The 26284-nt window shown below is 36.2% G+C and overlaps 1 protein-coding gene across 2 annotated transcripts in view; it reads right to left on the bottom strand.

Annotated features, from left to right (window-relative positions):
- The window catches only part of CLTC (clathrin heavy chain), a 67139-nt gene that overhangs the window by 28102 nt on the left and 12753 nt on the right, over positions 1-26284 (bottom strand). For both annotated transcript variants that reach the window (XM_072747621.1, XM_072747620.1), the window contains exons 2-8: positions 13776-13983; positions 10715-10983; positions 9994-10155; positions 6821-6934; positions 6233-6406; positions 2288-2485; positions 1361-1561 (exon numbers count right to left, since the gene is read on the bottom strand). In XM_072747621.1, the coding sequence (XP_072603722.1) occupies positions 1361-1561; positions 2288-2485; positions 6233-6406; positions 6821-6934; positions 9994-10155; positions 10715-10983; positions 13776-13983 (1326 nt within the window). The remainder of the gene's footprint in view (positions 1-1360; positions 1562-2287; positions 2486-6232; positions 6407-6820; positions 6935-9993; positions 10156-10714; positions 10984-13775; positions 13984-26284) is intronic.

Raw genomic sequence — 26284 nt, 5'->3', positions numbered from 1 at the left:
CAACTACTCTTCAGCAGACTCCTGTCCACTACTCCAACTCTGAAGCACTATTCTCCAGTATCCTATAAGATTACCAGAAGCTGGGTCAAGAAACAAGGACTTAAAAAAAAAAAAAAAAAAAAAAGGAACAAGGGCTTAGAATTAGTAATGTAAAAATATTATCAATATATGCTAAAGCTGAAAGGTGTAATAACATTAAAAGTTATTCACTACTCAAGAGTTATTTTGAACAGTACCAACTCACTTCTTGACAGTGACAGAAGATAGGGTAATTCAGCATTATCACTTTGTAGAAAAAGGCTTTCTACGTTGGTATGAAAGGAATAATGCCACCAAGGAATTGTTTAAACTTGCTAGCTGCCTTACAAATAAGCAACATTTTCCATAATGTACTTTAAGTACTATTGGATGCTCTGTGTAAAAAGAAATCACTGGGCAAACATAAAGCATAAAGAAACTTTACAGTAAAGAAAACTGGTTAAGAACAGATTTTAAGAGTACAATTTAAGTAAATTTCAAGAAACTAGTTAAATATTTTTCCATGTAATGCTAATTAACATTCTGTGAAATCACTTTGGGAATCTCTAACAGTGCTAATTAGGCAATCCTGATGTCTTGTATCTTATCAATGACCCAACATTTTATGTTTCCCTTGCACATCCAAACACGTGGGCAGCCCAGGTGGCTCAGCAGTTTAGCACCGCCTTCAGCCCAGGGCCTGATCCTGGAGATCCAGGATCGAGTCCCATGTCAGCTTCCCTGCATGGAGCCTGCTTCTGCCTCTGCCTCTGTGTGTGTGTGTGTCTCTCTCTCTGTCTCTCATTAATAAATAAATAAAATCTTTAAAAAACAAAACAAAAAAAACCAAACACAGTTATTAGTAGCAATTACCATTTTCATCATACTTGGTAAGTTCTAAAAGATGTGGTGTTTGTATGGTTGAAGCTACTGTGCATATCAAATGTGGGATGTGAGATCCAAAAATATATTCCTATGTAGAAATAAGTATTATAGATGTTGACAAATATGAATGTATACTGAAGTAAGCTTCTCATACTAAACTTTTTCTAAAGCAAAAGGAAGGATAGCAATTTGCTTCCAGGTTAGTAATTTTAAGCACCAAGCAAAAATCCTGGATTCCACTTAAAAAAACTGAACAAAGATACCCTATCTCAACATGCCATAAAAAATACATTTTTAAGAGGTAGTGAGTTAAATACATCTCATACAAGGTCTGCCCTTGTTCGATTCCTATAAGCAGTAAATAATGGACATTTGGGGGCAGCCTAGATGTTTCTAACTTGCTACCATAGTATTTAAATACAATCAAAGCAAAAGTATGTTAACATAGTTAATATACCTTATCTTCTTTTAACCATTTCTCCAAAAGCTGTTTCCGCCCTTGCTGAAGTACAGGCCTACATAGTTCCAAGGATTCATATTTGTTTAGCTGACCTTGATCCAAGAGGATTCCAAAGTACTGAAGTAGAGGAGAAGTTTGACCTGGCTGGGCTGGAACACTCTGGAACCGACGGATAGTGTCTGGAGTACGAAGGATTCCCTTTAAGAAAGAGAAATGTTAAAGATTCCTTTTAAAGGTAATCCAACATCACATTAATAACTCCAAGGATCTCTTGGTCAATCTTGAAAGCAGGATTTCATCTACCAATATAACAAATTTCAAATCTTCACACACTGAATAGCAAAGATTCAGTTAATGTCTATCACACCTCTGGTTCAAGGTTATGAGAATAATTCAGAATCAGAAATATAAACAAAAAGAGGCCAATCCAATCACAATGCCAATGTTTAAGAGAACAGCATAAGCGTAAAGTAATTATGGCTAACTATTGTTCCAGTTTCACGTTAAGTACAAACTTCATGATACTGATTAGGGTGTAGGGTGTTAATTCAGTCCAACATACTAAGGTGATGAGAATACAGCGAAATTTCAGATAAATCTTATCATAAACTAAACAGGATCTATTTACTTTTCAAGTTTAGAAATAAACTCTGTGGCTATCATTGATGAAGGTTAATGGTGTTATAACTGAACATTACATCTATGTAAATTAGTTTGCTAGATCTACATAATCTTCTGACATTGACTTTTAAAAAGCTAAGCAACTCTAGAGGCATTGACAAGTAGCATATACTACTAGAGGAAAGTGCAACCTAAAAAGGGTTAGTTTCTCTGTAGAAAGCTGGTTCCACTTCTATTATTATTAGAAATAGAATATGTTAACATTAATCCAATCATGGTAACTTCATTTCTGTAACTATTTACCTTTGGTGCATTAGCAGCCACCTTTGCTGCTTCTGAGTAATTCCCCTGGGCAAAAAGAGCATTAAATTTCCGGGCAAAGAGTTCTTCAGCACCAGCTAAGTTGTTACGTACAGCCATTCTCAAAGCCAAATCAGGATTTTGTAGGACATTGGTGATATAAGGAATTATGTTTTCTTCTTCCACACATACTGACAGAACCTGCAATTTAAAGATTAATGAATAGCTGCAATGTATTCATTTGGATATCAGTGATACCAAATCTGTTTAGAGCTGTTTACTACTGAGTCATAAAGGTAATGAAATTACAACTGCATTCTTGCTGCCATTAAAAATTTTTTAAAAAATATTTAGGGGTACCTGGGTAGCTCAGTCAGTTAAGCGTCTGACTCTTGATTTCAACTCAGGTCATAATCTTAGGGTCATGGGATCAAGCCCCATATCGGTTCCATGATGAAGTATGGACCCTGCTTGAGAATTTTCTTCCCCTCCTCTGCTCCTGCACACATGCATGTGCACTCTCTCTCAAAAACAAAAAAACAAACTGAACAAAACAAAAACAAAAAGAGGCCAAGAGAAAGACGACTAAGCCATTTGGGGATTCCTAAAATATGGCCATTCTGTGATATAAATAACTCCCTACTTCATACTATCTTCATATTGTCCAAACTAATTGCTTTGCTATCACCCATTCATTCTTAACATGGTTAATATCAAAGATTAAGACTCTCATTTAGTTGAGTTCTGAAAGGCAACTCTCCATATGGTTTATTGATTCTTAGGAGACAATCTGGATAACCTACAGGAATATGAAAAAGCTTTGCAATTTAAATGACATCTAGGGCACAGCTGTAAGAAGTTTAAGATATATTCCTTTTAATTTAAATCTAGGAATTTTTTTAAACAAAGATTTTCAGTAATTTTCTTTAATTACATTTATACTCCAAGAGGCCAGGTTATATACTCAAAGAGGGGAGGGATCACTGAATCCTCATGCATCTAATATAATGCAAGGTATGCAGTAGGTGCTTAATAAACATAGCATCAGTAAAAGCATTTCTAACTGCTTCCATTTGGACGAGAGTTACTCACCCTTAGTGCTCCTAAAAAGTCAGTCACGGAGTGCTGCCTTACTTACTTGTCTAAAATTTAAACTATCACCTGACATGAGAAAGGGAGCCTTCACTTCACTATCTACATATCCATTCCTCTCTCCATCACCAGAGCTGTTATACACCTCAGCTTATAAACTACTCATATTATCCTAATAGCACTTCTTATTCAAAAATTTCTCATGTTTCTCAGCCACTATTACATAAGGACAGGGACATATCTTTCCTTAGTTGTATTTATTAGCACCAGACAGTGTTTTGCCTGAAATAAGTGCTTGGTATTGTTAAATAAATGAAAATGGGCAATTTCTGTCCCAGGACTAACAAGAATCAAAATACAACCTGAGAATTCAACAACCAAATAGATATGTAATGGTGTACCCTGTCTGTTCTATTCTTCCTTTTGAGAAAAATGAGGACATTTTAACTTCCAAATGTTCTCACATGTAGGTCAGACCCTTATCCCCAAAGCTTAGGCTATCCTGTATTGCTTCATGTCATTCTACTACATATTAAGACATTAAAGGAAGGAAGTACTTTCTTTCTTTAAGTCATTTGCATTCCAGACCTTCATTCTTTTTTTTTTTTTTTTTTGAATTTTATTTATTTATTCATGAGAGACAGAGAGAGAGAGAGAGAGGCAGAGACACAGGCAGAGGGAGAAGCAGGCTCCCTGCAGGGAGCCCAACGTGGGACTCCATCCTGGGACTCCAGGATCAGGCCCTGGACTGAAGGCGACACTAAACCGCTGAGCCACTGGGGCTGCCCCTCAGACCCTCATTCTTAATGTAGTGCTTAGCGCCCAGGAAAAGAAAGATGAACAAATCCAGTTCCAGCTACAATGTCTGAAGCTTCTTACTGAATGGTACACACCTTTTGCCTTCCCCAAACACCAAATCCACAGTTTCATCTTTATCCTATTTTAGACTGTTCTAACAAATTTCTTGCAACCAGTACTTAGTATGTACAAGAGACAGAGAAGGTTCCCCTACCTTCTAACGTATTCAGTTCTGCCAAGTTCGGAATTTAATCTAGATATTGACAATAATGTTCTCTTCGTAGCTTTTAAGCTTGAGGAAGACTCATTCCCTCAGGGCATATGTCCAACAAGAATTGGCTTTGATCAGAGACCAGAGGAAATGCCTTGAAGCCTAAGGTCACTATAAACACCCAAACCCCTACTCCAAGCAATTGGAACAGAAAATTTGTTGGGAAGGAGAATAATCAATAAATTTACAGAATCAGAGTTATGAATAGCCAATATATATGGTGAAATTTTTCCAGATATTTTAAGTATTATTATCTTAAAAACATCAGCACAGCAGCAGAAATAAGGTCTTTGGCTTAATAACTTCATGATTATTAAATTATCACTAACCTAGTTCACCAAAAGGCCAATTCATTCTTGATTTTTCCAAGAGAGAGATCCATACAACTAAATAAATGAAAGCTAATGAATTTTTAGAGTTGTTTTAGTGCCAAGACACTGACTGGTATAGAAATACCTTTAAACAAAGAAAAGCCCCTTTCCTAATGAAGAATAGGAATAGAGTCGGAAGCAGGTAAACAAGCAATTTTAATTCACTGTGATAGATGTAAATGAGGAGGGCTACCTAAGTTCTAGGGGCATAAAGCAGAAGCACCTAACCAGGTGTGGAGATAAGATAGGAAATGGATAGAGAAAGACTCCCTTTCTCTATAGTATTTGCCTCTTTACATACATAACATTTTCCAAAAATTAGTAGAACAAAAGAGAAAAAACCCTATTTACTTCCTTTGCTTACTATCTAGGAAAAATACTAATTTAAAGTAAAACTAGCAAAAGGCAAGAACAAACAGTAACAGTATTCCTTGAAATTTTAATCATTTTAAGAAAATAGATACCTCCTGATGGGATATTTTTGATTACACTAAAATACTAAGAAAACAGAAAAAGGATCACTTGTGACAATTTCAGAATAGCTAATATTTCCCTATCTTTTTTTTTTTTTAATTTTTATTTATTTATGATAGTCACAGAGAGAGAGAGAGAGAGAGAGGCAGAGACATAGGCAGAGGGAGAAGCAGGCTCCATGCACCGGGAGCCTGAGGTGGGATTCGATCCCGGGTCTCCAGGATCACGCCCTGGGCCAAAGGCAGGCGCCAAACCGCTGCGCCACTCAGGGATCCCAATATTTCCCTATCTAATTGGATAAACTTTCCAGGTACCCCGGAACACCTACTGTAACATATCACTTTCTAACATTAAATATTTGATAATAATTAACGAATTAGAAAAAAAGATGTAGAAAGAATTCTTTCCCCAGTAGTTGATCATCTGTCTTAGCAATCACAGGAAGAAAAAAACCTGTATTAAACAAGAGTAAAACATCTGTCAAATGTGACCCTTGTTCCTTTGCATGGAGAGTCCTTTCTTTCTTTTTTAAGATTTATTTGAGGAGGGAGGCGCAGAGGAACAGACTCTTCAAGCAGAATTCCCACGCAACTCCCCCCTCCCCACCCTGCCCCTGCTGAGTGCAGAGCTCTACTTGATCCCTGGATGCCCTAACACATGAGATAGACCTGAGCTGAAATCATGATCTAGACACTTAAAAGACCCAGGCACCCTGAGAGTCAATTCTTTTCACAATGAAGACAGATAAACAAAATCTTAAGTGGCTTTAATATCAAAAGTTTCCTTCTCTGAGACAGAATCAATGAGAGACTCTTAACATATGCTTCTGTATTTTTATGTATATATTATTTCTGACATCCAAATCATTTGCTTTGGGGGGAAAAAAGTAAAGTTAAAAAGTAGTGTTATTTCATTGCTTAATTTGTTTCAAGGTTTCCTTACTTGTCCCTTTCTGTTTACTCCAATTATTCCAGCTGTGGCTTCATGAGGTGCAGTAACAAAGATTGTTTCTCCACTGATTCTGTTCATGTAGATACAGGTACCAGTCTCAAGATCATAGAGGTGGATATAGCCATACTTAGTAATCAAGAATACTACATCATGTTTTTCACTGATCTGTATGAAGAAAATCAACAATTCAGTAAATTATGAATCTATAAAGCTAAAATTTAACCCAATTCCATTTTAGAGAGGATAAATTTTAGAACTTTGACAACAAACTTATATGAAAAGTTAATATATATGGTTTCCTCATTTTTACAGCACATTTACTATTCCAAGCTCCTATAGTAAATAGAGTATGAGTAAAATGTATAAATGAGAAAACATAATTTTGAACTTAGGATAACCCAGAGTTTATGTATTACATGAAAATTAAGAATATTTCTTTACAAAGTTTCACTAGTAAACTTTACACTTAAATAAAGGGTATTTTTCTAAGCACTACTAAATTATATTGACTGTAATAATTTTGAGATTAATTTTGTTAAGAGGAGAGATTTTAAAAGTCCATTTGTTTGCTTAAAATACCTGCATTGCAACAGGGAAGTCATTTTGTGCTTCTGGAGGAAAGAAAACATCCACTGCCTTCTTTGGAAAGGGCTGGTTTCCTGTAGGTGGTGTGCCAACTTCAATGATATGTAACTATACAAAAGAAAGTAAACCTGGTACAAATCTGTATCATTTAGCAGTTCATCACAGCAGCTTTATTTGTAGCCCCAGATTGGGAACAACCCAAATGTCCTAAAATAGGTATTAAACTACAGTACAACCATACCATGGAATAATAATAATAATAATAATAATAATAATAATAATAATAATAATAAATTCTCACGGGCATTATGCTAAGTGGAAAAAAAAAAAGGCAATCTCAAAGGGTCACACGCTACGGTGTTCTATGTAGCATTCTTGAAGTGACCATTATACAGATGAAGAATAATTTGGAGTTAGAGATAATCAGGAGTTAGAGATACTGGGGAAGAGCAGGGGCAAGTAGGTATGACTATAAGGAGTAGCAGGGCTAAATCTGTAGTGATTAAATAGTATATATCATGAATCTACTCCTGCAGAATGATATAGAATAATACAAGTGTACCAATGTCAAGTTCCAGTTTTTCTACTGTACTATAGCTATGTAAGATATAACCAAAAACTAGGTAAAGAACACAGGGATTGCTCTGTACAGTCTTTGTAGCTGCCTATGAATATGTATTATTTCAAGATAAAAACTTTATTTTTAAATTTTATTTATTTATTCATGAGAGAGAGAGAGAGAGAGAGAGGCAGAGACATAGGCAGAGGGAGAGGGCAGGCTCCATGCAGGGAGCCCGACGTGGGACTTGATCCCGGGACTCCAGGATCACGCCCCGGGCTGAAGGCAGCGCTAAACCGCTGAGCCACCTGGGCTGCCCTAAAAACTTTAAGAAGTTAATAGCTAGAGGGATCACCCTCATCTACCTTAAATTAAGGGCACATAATGGTAATATATGACCCAGGAAGGTACTTTTCTCATGGCTTTCAATTATAATTTACTTCTTACAAACAGAATTCTAATTTGTTAAATTCTTCTCTGTCTATACTCTAACACAGATATTGAAAGTGTACACCTAAGTTGTCTCTCTAATCACATATACGTCATGGATGAGAACATTCTGGTTTAAAATATCTGATGCTGCACATCAGCCAAGCAAAAGAAACTAAATAATCTCAATAAAGGGAGCATTATGTATTTTAGCTTAGTCATGTCAGGAATGAACTCAAAAAAACAACATGGTTTCCAAGATATGTACTATATGAAACCTCTGGGTCTCATCCTTAATTAGGAGCACCACCCATACTTAAGAATTGTCTTCCTTCAAAAGCCATGACACACTACAGCAGAGAACATAGCTGTCTTCTAAAAGCCATGGCAGATTACAAAAGATATATAGCACAATGTATCAAATAGGCTCAAGAACCTAGAAACAGGTCTTCAGATGCTATAAAAATGATATTAAAAGTTTTTTCTCAGTAAGATTTTTCAAAAGGTATGTCACCTTTAGGATTTTTTAAAAAAGATTTTATTTATGAGAGACAGAGCAGAGATAGAAGCAGGTTCCCCCTGGTGAGCCCAATGTGGGACTCGATCCTGGGACCCCAGGATCACGCCCTGAGCTGAAGACATATACTCAACCACTGAGTCACCCAGGCGTCCCTCAGCTTTAGGTCTTAAGGATAAGATCTGATTTCTAAAACTTATGTGTCTTTTTGTTAAATTCAGACCAAAATATCAATGTTTTCTCCCATCCAAGTACTAAGCAGGCCTGACCCTGCTAAGCTTCCAGCATCAGAGGAAATCAGGCACGTTCAAGGTGGCATGACCGTAGACTAAATACCAATGCTTTCTATCTTTATCAAATTGAAAGGTTGAATGGCTCATTCCTCAGTTCAGGAATTCTTATTTTGAAATTTCTGGCAGAATTGTAACTTTCTGTGCATATGTTCTCTCTCTGCTAAGAAGCTATAGGTTTCAAGCAATCTCTATCTTAACTCTTTTTTTTCTGAGCTTATTTTTTATAAATCTATATTTAAATCTTTATTTTATATATATTTAGATCTATATTCAATTAATTAACATATAGTGTATTAGTTTCAGAGGTAGAATTCAATGATTCATCCATCAGTCTTAGAACACCCAGTGTTCATTACCCCCCGTGCCCATTTTAACGTCCATCACCCAGTTACCCCAATCCCCCATTCTCCCTAGCAACCTTCAGTTTGAATAAACATATTTTTTAAAAATTTAAATTCAATTAATTAACATTTAATGAATGTATTATTAATTTCAGAGGTAGAGGCTAGTGATTCATCAGTTTTGTTAATTTTTTTAACTAGTTATGGAAGACTTCAGAGATTATACTCTGATAGCTACAACAGCAGCTAAACGGAGTTTCCAGGCCAGCAGTACTAACTGGCATCCAGCAATACAATCATAAGTAGCACCTGAATCCTCAGAGTTCTGTGTCAGGTCTTTTGCTGGGAACGTGGCTGCTGCCCATTCTCCTTTATTCCTCTTCATTTTTTATCCAACCTTAGTCTTTAACCTTCCTAGCTAATTATAAACGACCTATTATCTTTTTGCTAAACTTTTTATATTCTAATAAACCAGGCCTTGCTTCTATTGTAATTAAGAACCCCAACATATAAAGTACTTCAATTTGTCCAGGTGATTCCAATGTACAGTCAGGGTTGAGAAGCTGACTTAAGACCATATTATTCAAATTGTGATCCACATCAATCTAGTCACCTGGAGCATTTAAAATATATTATGGGCTCCACTTACTGAGTCAGACTCTCTAGATATAAGGCAAACAAATGTACACTATAGCAACCCTAATGATTCTCATACACAGTAAAGTTGAAAACCATCAGATTAAGGCCTTTGGTAAAGGCAATCAAAATAAAGTGTTATCATAAACAGCTGATGTAAAAAAGTTGTTAAAGAACATTATTCATTTTAAACACATATCATAAGAAAACATTATTTATTTTAGGTAAGTAGCACTAGAAGCAAAATTTAAACAAACTAAGTCACCACAAATCTGAATATTAAAAACAAATTAACAATGAAAGGAGAAGACTATTTTTAAATCAGAGGACTAATTAGTAAAGAAACAAAGACAAGTTCTCAGTACATAATAATTTCCAAAGCCAAGACTTACCTTCCCTCCAGCTTGACCCCGTACTGCAAAACAAAATAACGTTGATTCTTCTGCATTTCCTTCCATCTTAAACTGGGCAAAGCTAGCCGCATGTCCTTCAATGGGCTGAGACACTTTCCTATCTACAGAATATAACTGCATAGCTCCCACCACACGATTTTGCTACAAAGGATCAAAGAGAATAAATTTTGGGGACCCAAAGAATTAATAACTCCCAGATTCATTAACCAGTAAAATAATTAAAATGCTTCATATCACCTTTGGCAGAATTTAGAATTCTTTGTAAATTTAGTCTCTCAATATAGATTTAATACCTTTTTTTTTAAACTTTTTAAAATACTTTATTTATTCATGAGACACAGAGAGAGAGAGAGGCAGAGACATAGGCAGAGGGAGAAGCAGGCTCCGTGCAAGAAGCCTGATATGGGACTTGATCCCAGATCCCGAGATCACGCCTGGAGCCAGAGGCAGACGCTCAACCACTGAGCCACTCAGGCATCCCTAGATTTAATACCTCTTAATTTAAAATTTGGCCCCAACATTATCTTATTAAAGCTTAATATGAATATTTAAAGTGTGCCTCAAATACAACCATCTCTTTACACTATCTTGAAAAAAAATCTCACTTGGTAAGAGTACTTTGAGAATGTATGTCAGTATAAAGCCATTAAGCTAACAATCTTTATTTCTTAAAAAAGAAAAACTATAAAAAAAACATTACCTGTGCAGATATGCCAGTCAGAAGTAACCACTTTTGCTTTGCATCTGTACGATAGTTGATAATCTGGCACCCTGCGAGGCTAGAATGGCGATCAAACATTTTCACTGGCTGAGACTCTCCTTCCATACTCCAGTGATAAACTGCATTATCCGTAACAAGAGCAACCGTATTCAAAGAGATCCATTTCCAGAAGGTGACATCATCAGTCATGGTATGGGCCTTCATTTTACTTTTCATTTCAATATTAAATATCTGAAGAGTTTTCCCAGCTAAAAACAAAATTGAGAATTATGAATCATAAAGAAAGCAAAGTTCAGGATAAATTTTTATCTAGCTAGACTATCTCTGTAACAAGATCTGTAACTTAAAACAAAATGGTTCTATCAGGAGACTAATAACCAACTACAGAAGTCATACTGATAGAGCAGCAACCTTTGAAGAGATAGCTGAGACTAAACCAAAAATCTATATCTACAGCTGAAGCAAAAACTGTAATACCTCTACTAAAGACATTTTAAATAGTATCATTTCTATAGAATTCTAAATCCCAACTAAAAATGAATCTAAAGACTTAATAGTGATGGAAAACAAGGTTGTAGCCTTCATGCTTATAATTAGAATGTTTACTTTATGCACGAACTAAATTAGTTGTAGGTATACAGAACAAAACAAATCTGATACAAGCACATGTGGAAACATCTACTTTTTAAAAGGCAGTCATTCCCCATCCACCAAATCTTGTGGAAACTGCCTTTTTGGAGGAGGATCTACTTCAACTCTGCCTGTATTAAGCACATAAGAGAAGAAATGCATGCTACATTTCACTGGTTTAAGATACAAAGGGAAAGGTAGGGGTGCTGGGGAAAAAAGGAGACAAAGGAGAACAGTTTCAGATGCTGTTAATATACTAGAGATATGAACAAAGTTTGGGCTTCATCCAAATAAGACAGCAAACAGTAAAAGAAGGATGAAATTTGCCTTGAGTGTTAAGAGTTTACCAAGTCAGATGCAAAGGCTTATACTTGTAATTTGAAAATCATCAGTCTGAAAAGTGATTTGGTCTATATTAATAGAGGTCAAAGCCCACAGCTATCACTAGACTGACTAATACAGATTAGTCCTTCGACACTAAGAAAAACTCTATTCCTGAGCCACAGAGAATCTGGCTCTTGAAAAACAAAACTTATAAAGATAGTGGGCAGGGGTGGGGGTGGGGGCAGGATGGGACACAAAACAAACAGCTTTGCACCATTACCCTTCTTACCATATGTGTAAAATATTTCTTCCATAAAACAAAGAATGCTATTCCCATCCCACACAATATGTAAACCACAACCAGACTTGAACAATTGTTAGAGTTATAGTCCTGTTTATAAAAAGAAGCAAAGGGTTTACAATTGTCTTCAGAGGGAAGCAGTATTTGGGAATGTCTTAATTTCTCCTTTGCTGCCTTTCCCAGCCTCTAGTTAATAGGCTTTTATTTATTTTCACACAAAAAGGGTTGGAGTATACGTATGTAGGGTGATTTGGAGAGGAGGGCAAGGGCAGGATGACAGCTTAACTCTAATATAGACATATAGGCGTAAATCTAGAATGCTATTATTACAATGCTCTGAAAATCTTTTCAATTTATTCTTTTTATATAACAGGACAATAACTGATACAATCTAATTTGAGATAACTCACCATCTGCACACATAAGAAAGCATTAAGAAATGTGATAAGATAACAATAACATTAAAAATAGAAAAGAACTGTAAGAAAATTAAAACGATGGCCTTTTAATAGAGAGGTGTAAGAGCTGCTAAGCAGTTGAATTTAAATTCTTTAAGGAGGCTGAAGGGAGCTAATACTTTCAAGTATAATATATGTATTGTTTAATAGAAGCAAGAAGCTTGCTGCCATAAAACATGTGGTCCTAGGTGAAAGCTGGACCATCTTTCCTTAAGATGAGATCAACAACTCTATCTTGGATATGTAAAGGTGACACAGTTATTTGAATATGCTTGCCTCCAACCCTGCATTTAATATCCAACCAGTATCACTACTAAACACAAAGTTTAAATCATTTGAAGAAAAAAATCTGTTTAAAACCCTCAGCGCCTTTGACTACTCATCCACAAATCTATGAAGAAATTACTAGGAATCTGAACTCCTCTTACTACCAAGAAAAGAAACAACAAAGCAAAACATAGACAATTAAATGCCTCTTTTACAGTCAGCCAGCTTATCATTTAGTCTTCTCACAAACTTTTGTTTTAAAGGATCAATTATATCCTCACTGTATACTTCAAAGGAAAAATATTAAAATAGGCTCCCAGACAGTAGGAGTTTCATTGAACTGCTTAGACTGGTAGGTTATGCATTCCCTACTGTGAGAACCAAAAAGTCAGTCTGAATAAAGTCTAACACCCTTGATTCCAAAGCTTTAATATCCATCCATGTATATACACACTTCTAACAATCAGTGTTAATTTAATACATCTTTTTTTGCAAGTAGGCTCCACACCCAACAACGTGGGGATTGAACTCATGACCCTGAAATCCAGAGTCATGCTCTCATGCTCTACTGCCTGAGCCAGCCAAGCACCCAATTCAAGACATTTGTAGAACTTGGTAATCTAACAGAAACACACACCTGAAGTATAAAAAAGGAACAGCATAAATGGTTAAGTTTATCTTCATAACAAAATTCTGCAATGTTTCAGTGCTATTAAAGCATTTTATTCCAGAATATGAATCCCTAATTTCTTATCTTCTGCATATGGAGTTATATTTCTAGCATGATCTTATCACACTGGAGGTATAAAATTTAAATTCATTCAATCTAAAACTTAAATTTTTTCCAAATAGTCTTTGCTGAGTAGAAAATAAAACATTTCACAGAAACATGCCAAGTCATGAAAGTAGTTAAGATCAAATTTAGTAATAGCTTTAACTTTGCAGACTTAACCAAATTTAATCAATATACTAAGAAAAGTAAATACTAATCAACTGTATTTGAATAAATTATGCATAGGAAGATAAAAAGAAAGAAACAAATCCCCACAATCTTTTATACCTTTCAATGCAATTACTTTGCTAGCTGGATTCATGATGGCGCTGTCTGCTGAAATTGGTCTTCGAATTGGATTACTTGGGTCATTCATATCAATGATTACCACCTGGGCCTGCTCTCCTACTTTCTCTCTAATGCAGATGAATTTGTCTGACTCCATAGTTAAGGTACTGAAGCCAATGTTTGCTGGGTTTATACCCAGGTTCTGGAGCTGGGGGAAAAAACAAGAACATAATAAATCATGTTACAAAGTGAATCAGAAAGACTTGATATATTCGTGTATTGTCATCATTACAAATCTTCATTTAACCATTAATGCTTTAACGTCAACAGTACCAACTCCAATACATCCATTCAAATAAGGCACTTGGATAGCCAAATGATGGACTGTTTGTTCTCCTAACAAATATGGCATTCAATTATTTTGTTATAACCTTGTAGTTCTAATTAGAGATGTATAACTCCAGAGTTAAAACTAAGAGATGGAACAAATACATAAAAGAGCAAAGGAAAGTGCTACACCTAAGAGCTCGTCTTTGTGATCAGGGGATTTGAGGTCATCAATGTTTCTTTGTTTAAGATCTGTCCTCCCTTACCCCCTTTAATATTTAGCAGTCACTTGTTCACATGCACTGGACTGTAGGAATCTGAAAATTAAGTTCACCATAAAAAGATATTTAAAATTTCAGAGTTCTTATCTAAAGGAATTCACACTAACAAAAGCAGACAGACAAGTAACAATTAGCAATGCTTTGGAAAAAAAAAAAAAAAAAGCCAAAACAAAGAAATGTAAGAGGGAGCTTGTCAAAAAAAAGGCCCACAGCTAAGGGAATGTGTTCAAGGGCAGGAGAATACTCAACAGAAGGAAGAACAAATACTAGGGCCCAGAGATGTGAAAGGGTAGTCTGCTCAGGGAAATGCAAGTACTTCTGTAACACGGGAAGTTACAGACTATGAAAGGCTTGCAGAGTAAAGAATTAAGGTTTTAAAGACAATCAAGGGCCAGAATGATGAGCTAAATGTATCCCATAAGAATCCTGAATGTCTTCAATAAGCAAAAGGAAGCTACTTAAGGGTTTTAACAAGGAAAATAATGGAATCAGATTTGCTTTGTATACTCAGAAGATATTGAAGTGTTTACTAAAGAAATACAGAGGATCTAAAGATAGTAGATCCTTGAAAACCAGTTAAGTGTGTAAGATCAAAAGGCACTTGCTAAAAGAAGGTCTCTTTTGGGTCATCAATATTCTGGGTGACTAAATGTAGTGTAACAGCTACTAACAGTCCCACTAAAAAGTTACTTGAAGGTTTTATTAGCCTTGGCCAATATTTTTCTTTTCTCTAATGGATTATAAGTCCACATGGAACAAAACACAAACAAAAATGAAAAAGCACAGGAAAAACACAACAATAAAAAAAAATAAGTCTTCCTTCTGCCCAAGTCCCCTAGATATCCAAATTCCTTCCCCAGAAACCACCATTCACTACTCTCTTATGGACTGGCTCTGCAAAGTTCATTGTATTTTATCTAAATTCTTTCTGTCAAATTCTGCTAATAGGACTTAATTATAATCAGGCCAGGATCTGAATAAAATACAACATAAAAAGACCGCACTTTAATTTTCCTCTTATACCTCAATGACTGCAAGCACAACCAGTTATGTGTAGTTACAGTAACTTAGTTACTGAATACCAGGGCAAGGAGTCAAGCAACTGTTTATTAATACAAACATGGTAATAAAATAGATTAACTAGCTTTACAAACTCAAGTATATGCTGCAATGCAAAGCAAGTATACAAGCTGGGAGATCATTTATAATAAATTTGGTTACAATAAAACTTTAAGAATTAGGGCAGCCCAGGTGGCTCAGTGGTTTAACGCCGCCTTCAGCCCAGGGCCTGACCCTGGAGACCCAAGATCGAGTCCCATGTCAGGCTCCCTGCCTGGAGCCTGCTTCTCCCTCTGCCTATGTCAGTGTCTCTTGTGAATAAATAAATAGAGTCTCCATTAAAAAAAAAAAAACCTTTAAAAGTTAATTTTCATTTATTCCTATGAACTAATGAAGATAAACAAAAGAGTTCTCCAACTGCATATAAAGGGTCTGTGGGTGGGCTTCTGGGGACCTTAATGAACCAAATTGTCCATCTAGTTTCAGAGGTTTATTTATTTATTTATTTATTTATTTATTTATTTATTTATGAGAGAGAGAGAGAGAGAGAGAGAGAGGCAGACTCCAGGATCGCGTCCTGGGCCAAAGGCAGGCGCTAAACCGCTGAGCCACCCAGGGATCCCCAGTGTCAGAGGTTTATTATACACATCTATTTTTCTGAGTGGATGGTCCTCAAACTTTTGTAAATTTAATCCATAGCTACCCTTCTAATAATTGTGGAGAAAAAATTCCAATGACTCCCTAGAACTCTATGTGTAAAAGCAACACATTATCTTAACTATTCTGTTAAAAAAAAAAAAAAGAATTCTATGTTTCTAAGTCACTACACCAAACATGCACATAAGACAATTCTGAATTTCAATTCTCACAGCTTAAATTCTACAATGTTGAGAAAGAGTAAAAATTTAATAGTGTTAGTCAAATAGCAACTAACTGAATCCCAAATTATTCCTCAGAGGCAGGTGCAAGACAACGATAAGAAAAGAAAACTATTGGGAAAGATAGTAGACGAAGAAAATAGTTAAAGTCCCTTCAAATAAATGCAATCAGAAAAGCAAGCTGTCAACAGCACGGACCTTCGGCCTCAGGGCTATTTTATTTGCAGAAAAAACCAGATTTGGTTACAAATGGATGGGGTTCTTGTGCTCTTTGCAATCTACATAATCATACATTCTTTTCTCATTCTTCATTACACATTCTACCAAGAAAGCTATGCATGTATATTTTTGATCTTCTCTACCATGAATGTACTAGTGCTATTCAAAATACTCTACGTGAAATAGACATACATATTCTATTTACAAAACAAAATTAAACAAGAGGCAAGTGTCAAGCTCTCACCAATTCCACATGCTTAAACATTTTATTTTTTTTTATGCTTAAACATTTTATTATTTTTTTTAATTTATTTATTTATGATAGTCACAGAGAGAGAGAGAGAGAAAGAGAAAGGCAGAGACACAGGCAGAGGGAGAAGCAGGCTCCATGCACCGGGAGCCTGACGTGGGATTCGATTCCGGGTCTCCAGGATCGCGCCCTGGGCCAAAGGCAGGCCCAAACCACTGCGCCACCCAGGGATCCCCTGCTTAAACATTTTAAAAAGCATACTGAAGTGATGCCCATTTACACTACTATCCAGGAGATTGCTCCTTCCTAAATAAAAAGCGTCTCCCAGTTGTTAGGATAAGTGACAGAACTTTAAGAGACATATATTCCTATCAGTTAACAGAAAGTTACATTTGATGACTTCAAGTAAGGTCAGTGAGAATTTTTTCCTTACTAGTGATACTTTTCAGTGAAAGTGCTCAGAACACTCACCAATTCTTCCCATATTTTCCTACAACATATTTAAAAGTGAAACATCCCAAAACAAAGTAACAGGACAAGACACCATCATTAATAGCAATTTGGCTTAGGTACATCCTTAATAAAATAGATCATCATATAAAAGGGTTATACTAGGTAACTATGTCTACTAATATCTGTACAGATAAAAAAAAATTTTAATGCAACAATGTCTTTAAAAAGGTTTTATTTTCAAACAGCACAAACTACCCATAAAAAATTCTTAGTTATTTGTAAACGTGTGATGGTATATGAGCTACCAACCACAGAAGCTGTGCAAAACCCATTAATAAATTCAGAGGACATATGAGTCTTCAAACTTGCAGCTATTTTCAGAGAATACACAATAATATTCAAATTCTGGCTACATTTTTTTATAGTTTCATTTGGCAAAATATTGCTACTACTGAAGCTGGGGATATTGTTTTGCTATATACTTGGAAATTTCTAGTAAATTTTTTTTTTATTTCAAAAATCTTCTAACTTTTGATTAAAAATTCAAAAGAATATGGAATCAATAAACTTAGGTCCAAGAAAAGGGGTTATGTATTTTTTTTGAATTGTTATTACATGTATGGCAAAGTACTCAAATGGTACAAAAGGTATACTATGAAAAGTCACCTGCCTATGTTTCCAGTAATACCTCTTTTCTCCCCCCAGCAATTAGAGATACTTTTCCATTTTAGGGACAGCCTATGTATATGAAAGTATAGATTTGCATCCTCCCTAAAAAAAAACAAAACAAAACCCACTAATGGTATATACACGAAGCCATATGAATTATCAACTGCTCCCTTTTGAGAAAAAGAAAGAAAAAAAAAAAACAACTCGAATGTTGCAATTATTTTGATTTCCACACTACATTTTGGGTCCTGGTCCTTAAGTGGCACTACTATAGGACTTGACATTTAAGCCCAGTTTAATGTCCAAAAAGCTTAATAAATTTACTGTTAATCAGCTAGCCCAAAACTCTGGGGAGTCCTGGAGTTACAGGTTAGAAATAATAAAAAATGGGTGCCTGGTTGGTTCAGTTGGTTAAAAGTCTGCCTCTGGCTTGGGTCATGATATTGGGGTCCTGGAATTGAGCCCTGCATCAGGCTCCCTGCTCCGCTTCTCCCTCTGCCCCTACTCGTGCTTTCTCTACTCGTGCTTTCTCTCTCTCAAATAAGTAAAATCTTTAAAAAAAAAAAAAAAAGTGTTTCTTTTTCCTTTTCCTCCCCTCCACATCCCAATTTCAAGTAACATGCCTGGGGCAGGGATCCCTGGGTGGCTCAGAGGTTTAGCACCGCCTTCGTTTAGCGCTGCCTTCGGCCGGCCGAGGGTGTGATCCTGGAGTCCCCAGAACGAGTACCACATCAGGCTCTCTGCATGGAGCCTGCTTCTCTCCCTGCCTATGTCTCTGCCTCTCTCTCGTTCTCTCTCTCTCTGTCTCTCTCCTATATAAATAAAATCTTAAAAAAAAAAAAAAAAACATGCCGGGGGAAAAAAACACTAACTACATTCTCAGTTTTTGTAGTGTGACACGGTATTTCAGATTCTGCATTATCTAAGAGAACACAGGTTGTTCATTCAAGTAGACAATTACTATAAAAATATATAACTTTGATTATGAAGTACAAGTGCTATCCAAATTTAGTTGGTTCTGTGGATTCTTCATAAGAAAAATATGTCTGGGTTTAGCCCCAGTTTTGCCACATAACTGATCTGGGGAAATCAGTTATCTGTTTCCTCTTCTGAAACATCTGAAATGTCAGTATCTACCCCAGAATTGTGAGGGTTTAATGTAAAGCTCTTAGAACAATTTCTGACACATAGTAAAGGCTTGACAGATGCTATTGGAACACACAACACATTAGTACATAAGGCCAGTTCAAAATTAGCTTTTTTTGTATTTGTATTTTACTATCTGTTTAATTCAGCTGTCCGGGTTGTTTGCAACCCTGGGCGTGAATATCTTTTGACTGCTGATAACAGAGTAATGGTCTCTGGGTGCTTAACTTACTCAGACACTGAAATGTCTTAAAAAAAAAAAAAAAAAAAAAAAAAAAGGAAATTATACTTAAAATCTTTCAATTCTGTTCTTTAATTTGACTGACTAAAGTTAGATAGACCAGAATCTTCAAAACCACATAACATTTTCATACTAAGTAACCTTATTTTATTTTAATTCTTTTCTTTAGGTGCACCATGAACATTGCTAAGGCTTTCAAACAAACTTGGCAAATATTCCTCTAACACCTGTGCTGAGAGAGCAAGCTGGGAAACCTAATGCAAACAGATGGCATAAGGTCAGTATCATCAAAAAATTCTCTTTGCCCTAAAGAGCTCAAGACTAAAAAAAAAAAAAAAAAGAGACGGTAAAATGTAAAGCAAGCACAGAATTTCTTTCAACATGCAGAAAAGTTTAAGGTACACACCTATACTATACCTTTTCAAAACCAGAGGTTCCCAGTCAGCACATACCTACATAATTCCAGGTCAATTTATCCAAGCCTCTTCCATCTTTGCTTTTCAATATGCCTAACTAATATTACAGAGGTGAGAATCATCTTATATAGAGCGATATAGCATTTCTTTTTGCTATATGTATACTGTCAATTACTTTTCAGGACAATTACAGATTAAAAGAGATTTTTAAAATCAGGAGTTGACACTAATATAAATAAAAAATTTAAGTAGCAAAAAATGAAAAGCTGTTCCTTAAAGAAAGCAAACTTTAAAATGGTGAAAGACCAATGGAATTTTTAAAAAGTCACTCTTTTGCAAGTATTACAATCATTGATTCAGGAAAGATTCATCAACCTGTACTAAAATTAACAGATGAAATTTCCTCCCTTTGGTAACTGTAGTGTGGTTACATATGTGGTTACATACATATTTACATAGTCTCACACTATTTCCCAAGATACTTCTTACTACAAAAGGGAAGAGAGGGGCACCTGGGTGGCTCAGTTGGATAAGCATCGGACTCTGGCTTAGGTCATGATCTCAGAGTCCTGGGATCAAGTCTCAAGCCCCCCAAATGACGTGCATTTTTCAAACATATCTGAGTCTTAAAATATAGTTATAGCTTTAAAAAAAACATAGACAAAACAACACAAAGCAACTCTTGATCCTGGACTTTTGATATAAAAGATGTTACTGAAACTACTTATGAAATGTAAATAAGGCCTGAGATTAGATAACAAGATTCTATCAGCCAATTTCTTCCCTTTTAACTGTAGTGGCTTATGTAAGACCATTTTATTATTCTCAATAAATATACCTCACAGTATACTTGTGATAAAGAGGTATTATGCCTGCAAATTACCTTCAAACAGTTCAGTACAAAATGTATGTATGGAGACAAAGAGGATAAATCTAGTTAAAAAAAAAAAAAAGTGACGAACTGCTGAATCTTGGTTAAGAATGTATATGGGAGGGATGCCTGGGTTGCTCAGTGGTTGAGCGTTTGCCTTTGGCTCAGGGCGTGATCCCAGAGTCCCTTGATCAAGTCTAGCATCAGGCTCCCTGCATGGAAACCTGCTTTTCCTCCCCTGTCTACGTCTCTGCCCCGCCCCTCCCATCTCTCTCATAAATAAATAAAATCTTAAAAGAATAAAAATAAATGTATATGGGAAGGGTGCCTGGGTGGCTCAGGGTATCATCCAGGTTCCCAGGTCCCGGGACTGAGCCCCACATCATGCTCCCTGCAAGGAGCCTGCTTCTCCCTCTGCCTGTGTGTGTCTCTGCCTCTGTCTCTGTGCCTCTCATGAATAAATTAAAAAAAAAAAAAAAAAAAGAATGTATATGGGAATTCTTTAACTTTTCTGTAAATCTGAAACTCTGTAAAAAGAAAAATGTTTAAAAGAAACTTAAGAGACATAACTGAAAGCAACATGTAGATCTTGCCTGAATATGGATTTAAACAAACCAAATAATATTTGGGGACAATCAGAAATTTGAATATGGACTATTTTTTTTTAGATATTAAAGGATTGTTAAGTATTAAGCAGCTATAATTTCATGATTATAAGAAGTATTTCTTTATTTTCTAAAGATGCATGCTGGAGCATTTTATTTAGAAATGAAATGGCATGACAGCTTGAATTTCTTTAAAATGTTTAAAACAAAAGCAAATATTGCAAAAAATCAAAAATCTAAGTGACTGGGATATAGCTCTCCCCAGTCTTATAGGAAAGCTTGCAAATTTATTTTTTAAAGTTTTTAAAAAGGGATTATACTCTCTTATAAGGTGAGAGAAATTGAAAATTAAATTGTATAAAAGCCAGTCCTTTTTTTTTTTTTTTTGAGATTTTATTTATTTATTCATGAGAGACAGAGAGAGTGAGAGGCAGAGACACAGGCAGAGAGAGACACAGGCTCCATGCAGGGAGCCCAATGTGGGACTCGATCCCAGGACTCCAGGATCATGCCCTGAGCCAAAGACCACTGAGCCACCCAGGCGTCCCAAAAATTAAATTGTAAGGAATAGATTTTTATTAGGCAATTCACCTATAGGGCAGGAAGGAACAATACAACTTTCAAAAGGTAAAGATGATAATCAAACCAAAGAGTGATATAATTCAAGTGTAAGAGTTATGCTGTTCCGTAAAGGAGTTGTACACCAGATGTCTGTCCAATCAGAACTAAGAGGTTTGCTGCACTTATACTGTCCAAGATAGCAGCCACTGTTCATATGCAGCTATTCAATTTTATTTTTTTAAATATTCATTCATTCATTCATTCATCCATTCATTCATGAGAGAGGCAGAGACAGGCAGAGGGAGAAGCAGGCCCCATGCAGGGAGCCAGACATGGGACTCGATCCTGGGACCCCAGGATCACGCCCTGGGCTGAAGGTGGTGCTAAACCACTGCGCCACCCAAGCTGCCCAGCTATTCAATTTTAAATAAATAATATTTAATATCCAGTTCGTCAGTCACACTAGTTACACTTCAAGTACTCAACAGTCACATGTGACTACTGTATTAGAAAGCACAAAATATACATTTCCATCACCGCAGTCTAAGGAAGAGCACGGTTTTCAGACGTTTTCTTGGAAGTCTAATAAGGAGAAAATAAAAACTTACTTAACATTAAACTCCAGCAAAATATGAAAGACAGCTGGTAACGTTACACAAGAATTTCAAACAAAATGGGAGAAGCAGGGAAAAGTAAAATTTTCAAGTTTCAGAGTCCAGATAGCTATAGCAGGCTTGGAGGAAAAATCTGCAAAGTTCAATACTAGCAGAAGTCAGAACCCAAGAAAAACTCCTCAATCTGGGTGCCTCTTTTCCCTAAAGAAATCACTAAGCTTGGGACGCCTGGGTGGCTCAGTGGTTTGGCGCCTGCCTTCAGCCCAGGGTGTGATCCTGGAGACCCGGGATCGAGTCCTGCGTTGGGCTCCTTGCATGGAGCCTGCTTCTCTCTCTCTGCCTCTCTCTCTCTCATTAATAAAAAATAAATATCTTAAAAAAAAGAAATCACTAAGCTTTCAAATAGCAAAGGCCCAACATTATAAAAGACTAAGAATGCGCTGATATAATAAGATGCACTTTCTTCAGAGAACACGAAAAAAGAGAAGCCATCTCTATGCTTGGTAAACTACCACTGTGTCAATTTCTCAATATGATAAAGCTTTTGGAGAAAGAGTACACATCTCTATGATGAAACCCTAATTTAAAAAATCTAAGTGTGGGGGATCCCTGGGTGGCGCAGCGGTTTGGCGCCTGCCTTTGGCCCAGGGCGCGATCCTGGAGACCCGGGATCGAGTCTCACGTTGGGCTCCCGGTGCGTGGAGCCTGCTTCTCCCTCTGCCTGTGTCTCTGCCTCTCTCTCTCCCTCTCTCTCTGTGTGATTATCAAAAAAAAAAAAAAAAAAAAAAAAAACCTAAGTGTGAAAGAGATCATACTGAAAAATCAAAGAAATATGGAAAAAAACAATTTCAAAAATACTAGATTAAGAAATCTAAGTTAAAGACTCATCAGTTTTTAACACTTTAAAAGCTTCGTTTTGGGATCCCTGGGTGGCGCAGCGGTTTGGCGCCTGCCTTTGGCCCAGGGCGCGATCCTGGAGACCCGGGATCGAATCCCACGTCAGGCTCCCGGTGCGTGGAGCCTGCTTCTCCCTCTGCCTGTGTCTCTGCCTCTCTCTCTCTCTCTCTCTGACTATGTGACTATCATAAATAAATTTAAAAAATTAAAAAATAAAAAAATAAATAAATAAAAGCTTCGTTTTGAAACTAGACTTGATTTGATTGTATGTGTGGTAAACAGAAAAGAGAAAGTGTCCATGCTTGCTCAAAGGTGAGCACAGCATGCCTAGGTGCTACATGAAAGGTTAAAGTGAGTTAGCACGTAAGTACTCTCTGTTTTATGAATTTCTGTCATTTTACAGTTATCTACCTCAGGGACCCTGACACCATGACATTGTCAAACCTAGGGTGTGCCAATTTGTTCAAAACACATGGTACTAAAGACAGCTTAGGAAAACCATATAACAAGGAATTAGGAACCCAGTAATGGTGAGTCAGCATCTTATGAGAATATATTAGTGATCAACCTAGAAAATATTTTTTTTGTTTTGTTTTCTTCCTAGAAAATATTGTTAAAGGGACCAGATGGACTATGGATATATGTAACCCAATAGTATACATTTATTAAAAAGGGCAGTACAACAAAGTAAAACCATGCTACTTTTCAAGCCCAATTCTTGGACTGAAAAGGAGACTGTTAGCACAATCTCTATCTCAGCAATCAATCACAACTGTGTGTGCCTACAAACATTATACAATTAAAGAAATATTAGTCTTGCTTTAAGCCTACTAATTTCAAGAAGCAGTTGTTACATTTGATCAAATAGGAACATTCACTGCAAACAGCCTTCTTTATAAGCATGTCAGGGAGACAGCTTCCTAATGAATGAGTAGTAAACTCAGAACAGAAACTCATTTATCAGCTGAAAATCAAAATACCTTAAAACTTGTGTTTATGACAGCATTACTAAGAACTTATGTTTCACAATTAGTGCTTGGCTTTACACTTTCCAGATCCTTCCTCCTTTCATCTGAATAGTTAGAATGTAAAGGAAGTATGTATGAGCTACTACGTTTCAGATAAGACTATTTTGTAAGTGCTCTATGTATATAGTCCTATTTCAGATACCTTTTCTGTAATCGAATCTGGTATCTTGATAAAGACTTAGCTCTGTAGTGGTAACGCCTATTAAGAAGTAAACAATTTGAGAGAGACCTGCTGATATTTGGGCATCACTTGATGCAGTTATTTTGAAGTTAAGTGCCTAAAGATTTGGTTAACTTCCTATCCCAAGTATTTCACTCAGCATAATTTCCCTTTAAAGTCCCTAAACATTCTCAGCCTTCATTAATATCAATCACAGTGACAAAAAATGCTGATAGTAGCCACTTCATGGAGCCCTTGAAATTAGCCATGAAACCAGCAGAATGTCACATAAAAGCTGCAGTTGCTGTCTTCTACAGGAAATGAAGAAAAATGCTGAGAATGCAGGATTCCTTTAGTTCTTCCATCAACAGGATACTGGCCATTGTTTTGTGTGCTCCACACATTTCAAGCAAGTAAAAATGCCTTTAACTCTTGCTGACCCTTTGGTTTCTACTCCATCTTAGCCTTTGAGGCAATCACTGTTTCTTAAGAACTGGACCCTGGTCACTTGCTCCAAAATTAAGTACTACATTCAAGAAGGACTGTAAGACTATTAGCTTTGATAAATTATCAGGAAACTCAAAGAGAATTTTTCCTACTTATAGTCAATTACCGACTGGAAAATTAAAAAACTTTAAATTTGACTCATTATTAAAAAACAATCCAATAATTACATGGAATACCACACATCAATTTTGATCAAGCTGCAAGAGAATATAGGGAAATTTTTATGCCCTGTATGTTGCAGACTCTCCAAGGTTCCACCCTTTTCTGCATGCGATTCAGCTGTACAAAACAAGAATGCCACCAAAGCCATCACTGATGATAGGTGTGTATGGGGCAGGTATAGGGTTGGTAGGTCAATAGTACGTCCAAACGTTCTTTTCAAAGAACTAGAAATGAGGCTACTATGAGGGTTCAAGATTATAATAAATACCTAGTGCTGACTTAACATTAAAAACTTCAAGAGAAAAAAAAAAAAACTTCAAAAGATGATTAGAATGTCCCTAGGCAGACACCAAAGGCTTGGTTTCCTGGTATAGATAACTACAACATCTGGTCAGTTTCCTTACTATTAAAACTGTAAAGGTTCCAAGGAAACTTCATTCTATGACCTAACTTCCCAAAATTATTTTTAAGTGGGAGCCCAGTGATTGCGGTCAACTCCATTACTGCTGCACAATTCATGTCTTTTTCTACCCTATACCAATAGACCTGCTAGGAAATTAGACATTATACAGTTATTGCTCATTTTTCTAGTTGGAGCAATCATTTAAAGCATGATCATCATGTAGGTGATATGTTACAAGACCGAAACCATTTTTTTTTTTTTTTACATTTGAGTCACTGAAATATTTTCTTGTGAACCTAAATGCCAAAAATTCCAAGTTCAACAGTGAATAACACTCAGCAAGAAGAGTTATAAGTGGGGCACCTGGGTAGCTCAGTAGTTGAGCATCTGGCTCTGGCTCAGGTCATGATCCCAGTGTCCTGGGATCAAGTCCCACATCAGGCTCCCTGTAGGCAGCCTGCTTCTCCATCTGCCTATTTCTCTGCCTCTCTGTTGTCTCTCATGAATAAATAAATAAGATCTTTGGGGGGAAAAAAGTTACAATCTTTCTTAATATCATTTAACATTAACAAATTCAGGGAGTCTGAAACATTAAAATGACTAAATGACCAGGATTTATTTTCTGATACCCATTGAGTATCTATTATGTGGCAACTTAACATCAATATTTTATAACCTACTATTGAAGTATAAATTTTGTGTGAAATTGTCTTTCTTTACCTTTGTATTAAGTTACAAATTTCTCATTACTACTAAGATAAC

This window comes from Vulpes vulpes, chromosome 2 (assembly GCF_048418805.1).
Source record: "Vulpes vulpes isolate BD-2025 chromosome 2, VulVul3, whole genome shotgun sequence".
Classification (NCBI taxonomy): domain Eukaryota; kingdom Metazoa; phylum Chordata; class Mammalia; order Carnivora; family Canidae; genus Vulpes; species Vulpes vulpes.
Note: the sequence above shows the minus strand (reverse complement) of the source record. Positions and strands in the feature narration are given on the sequence as shown.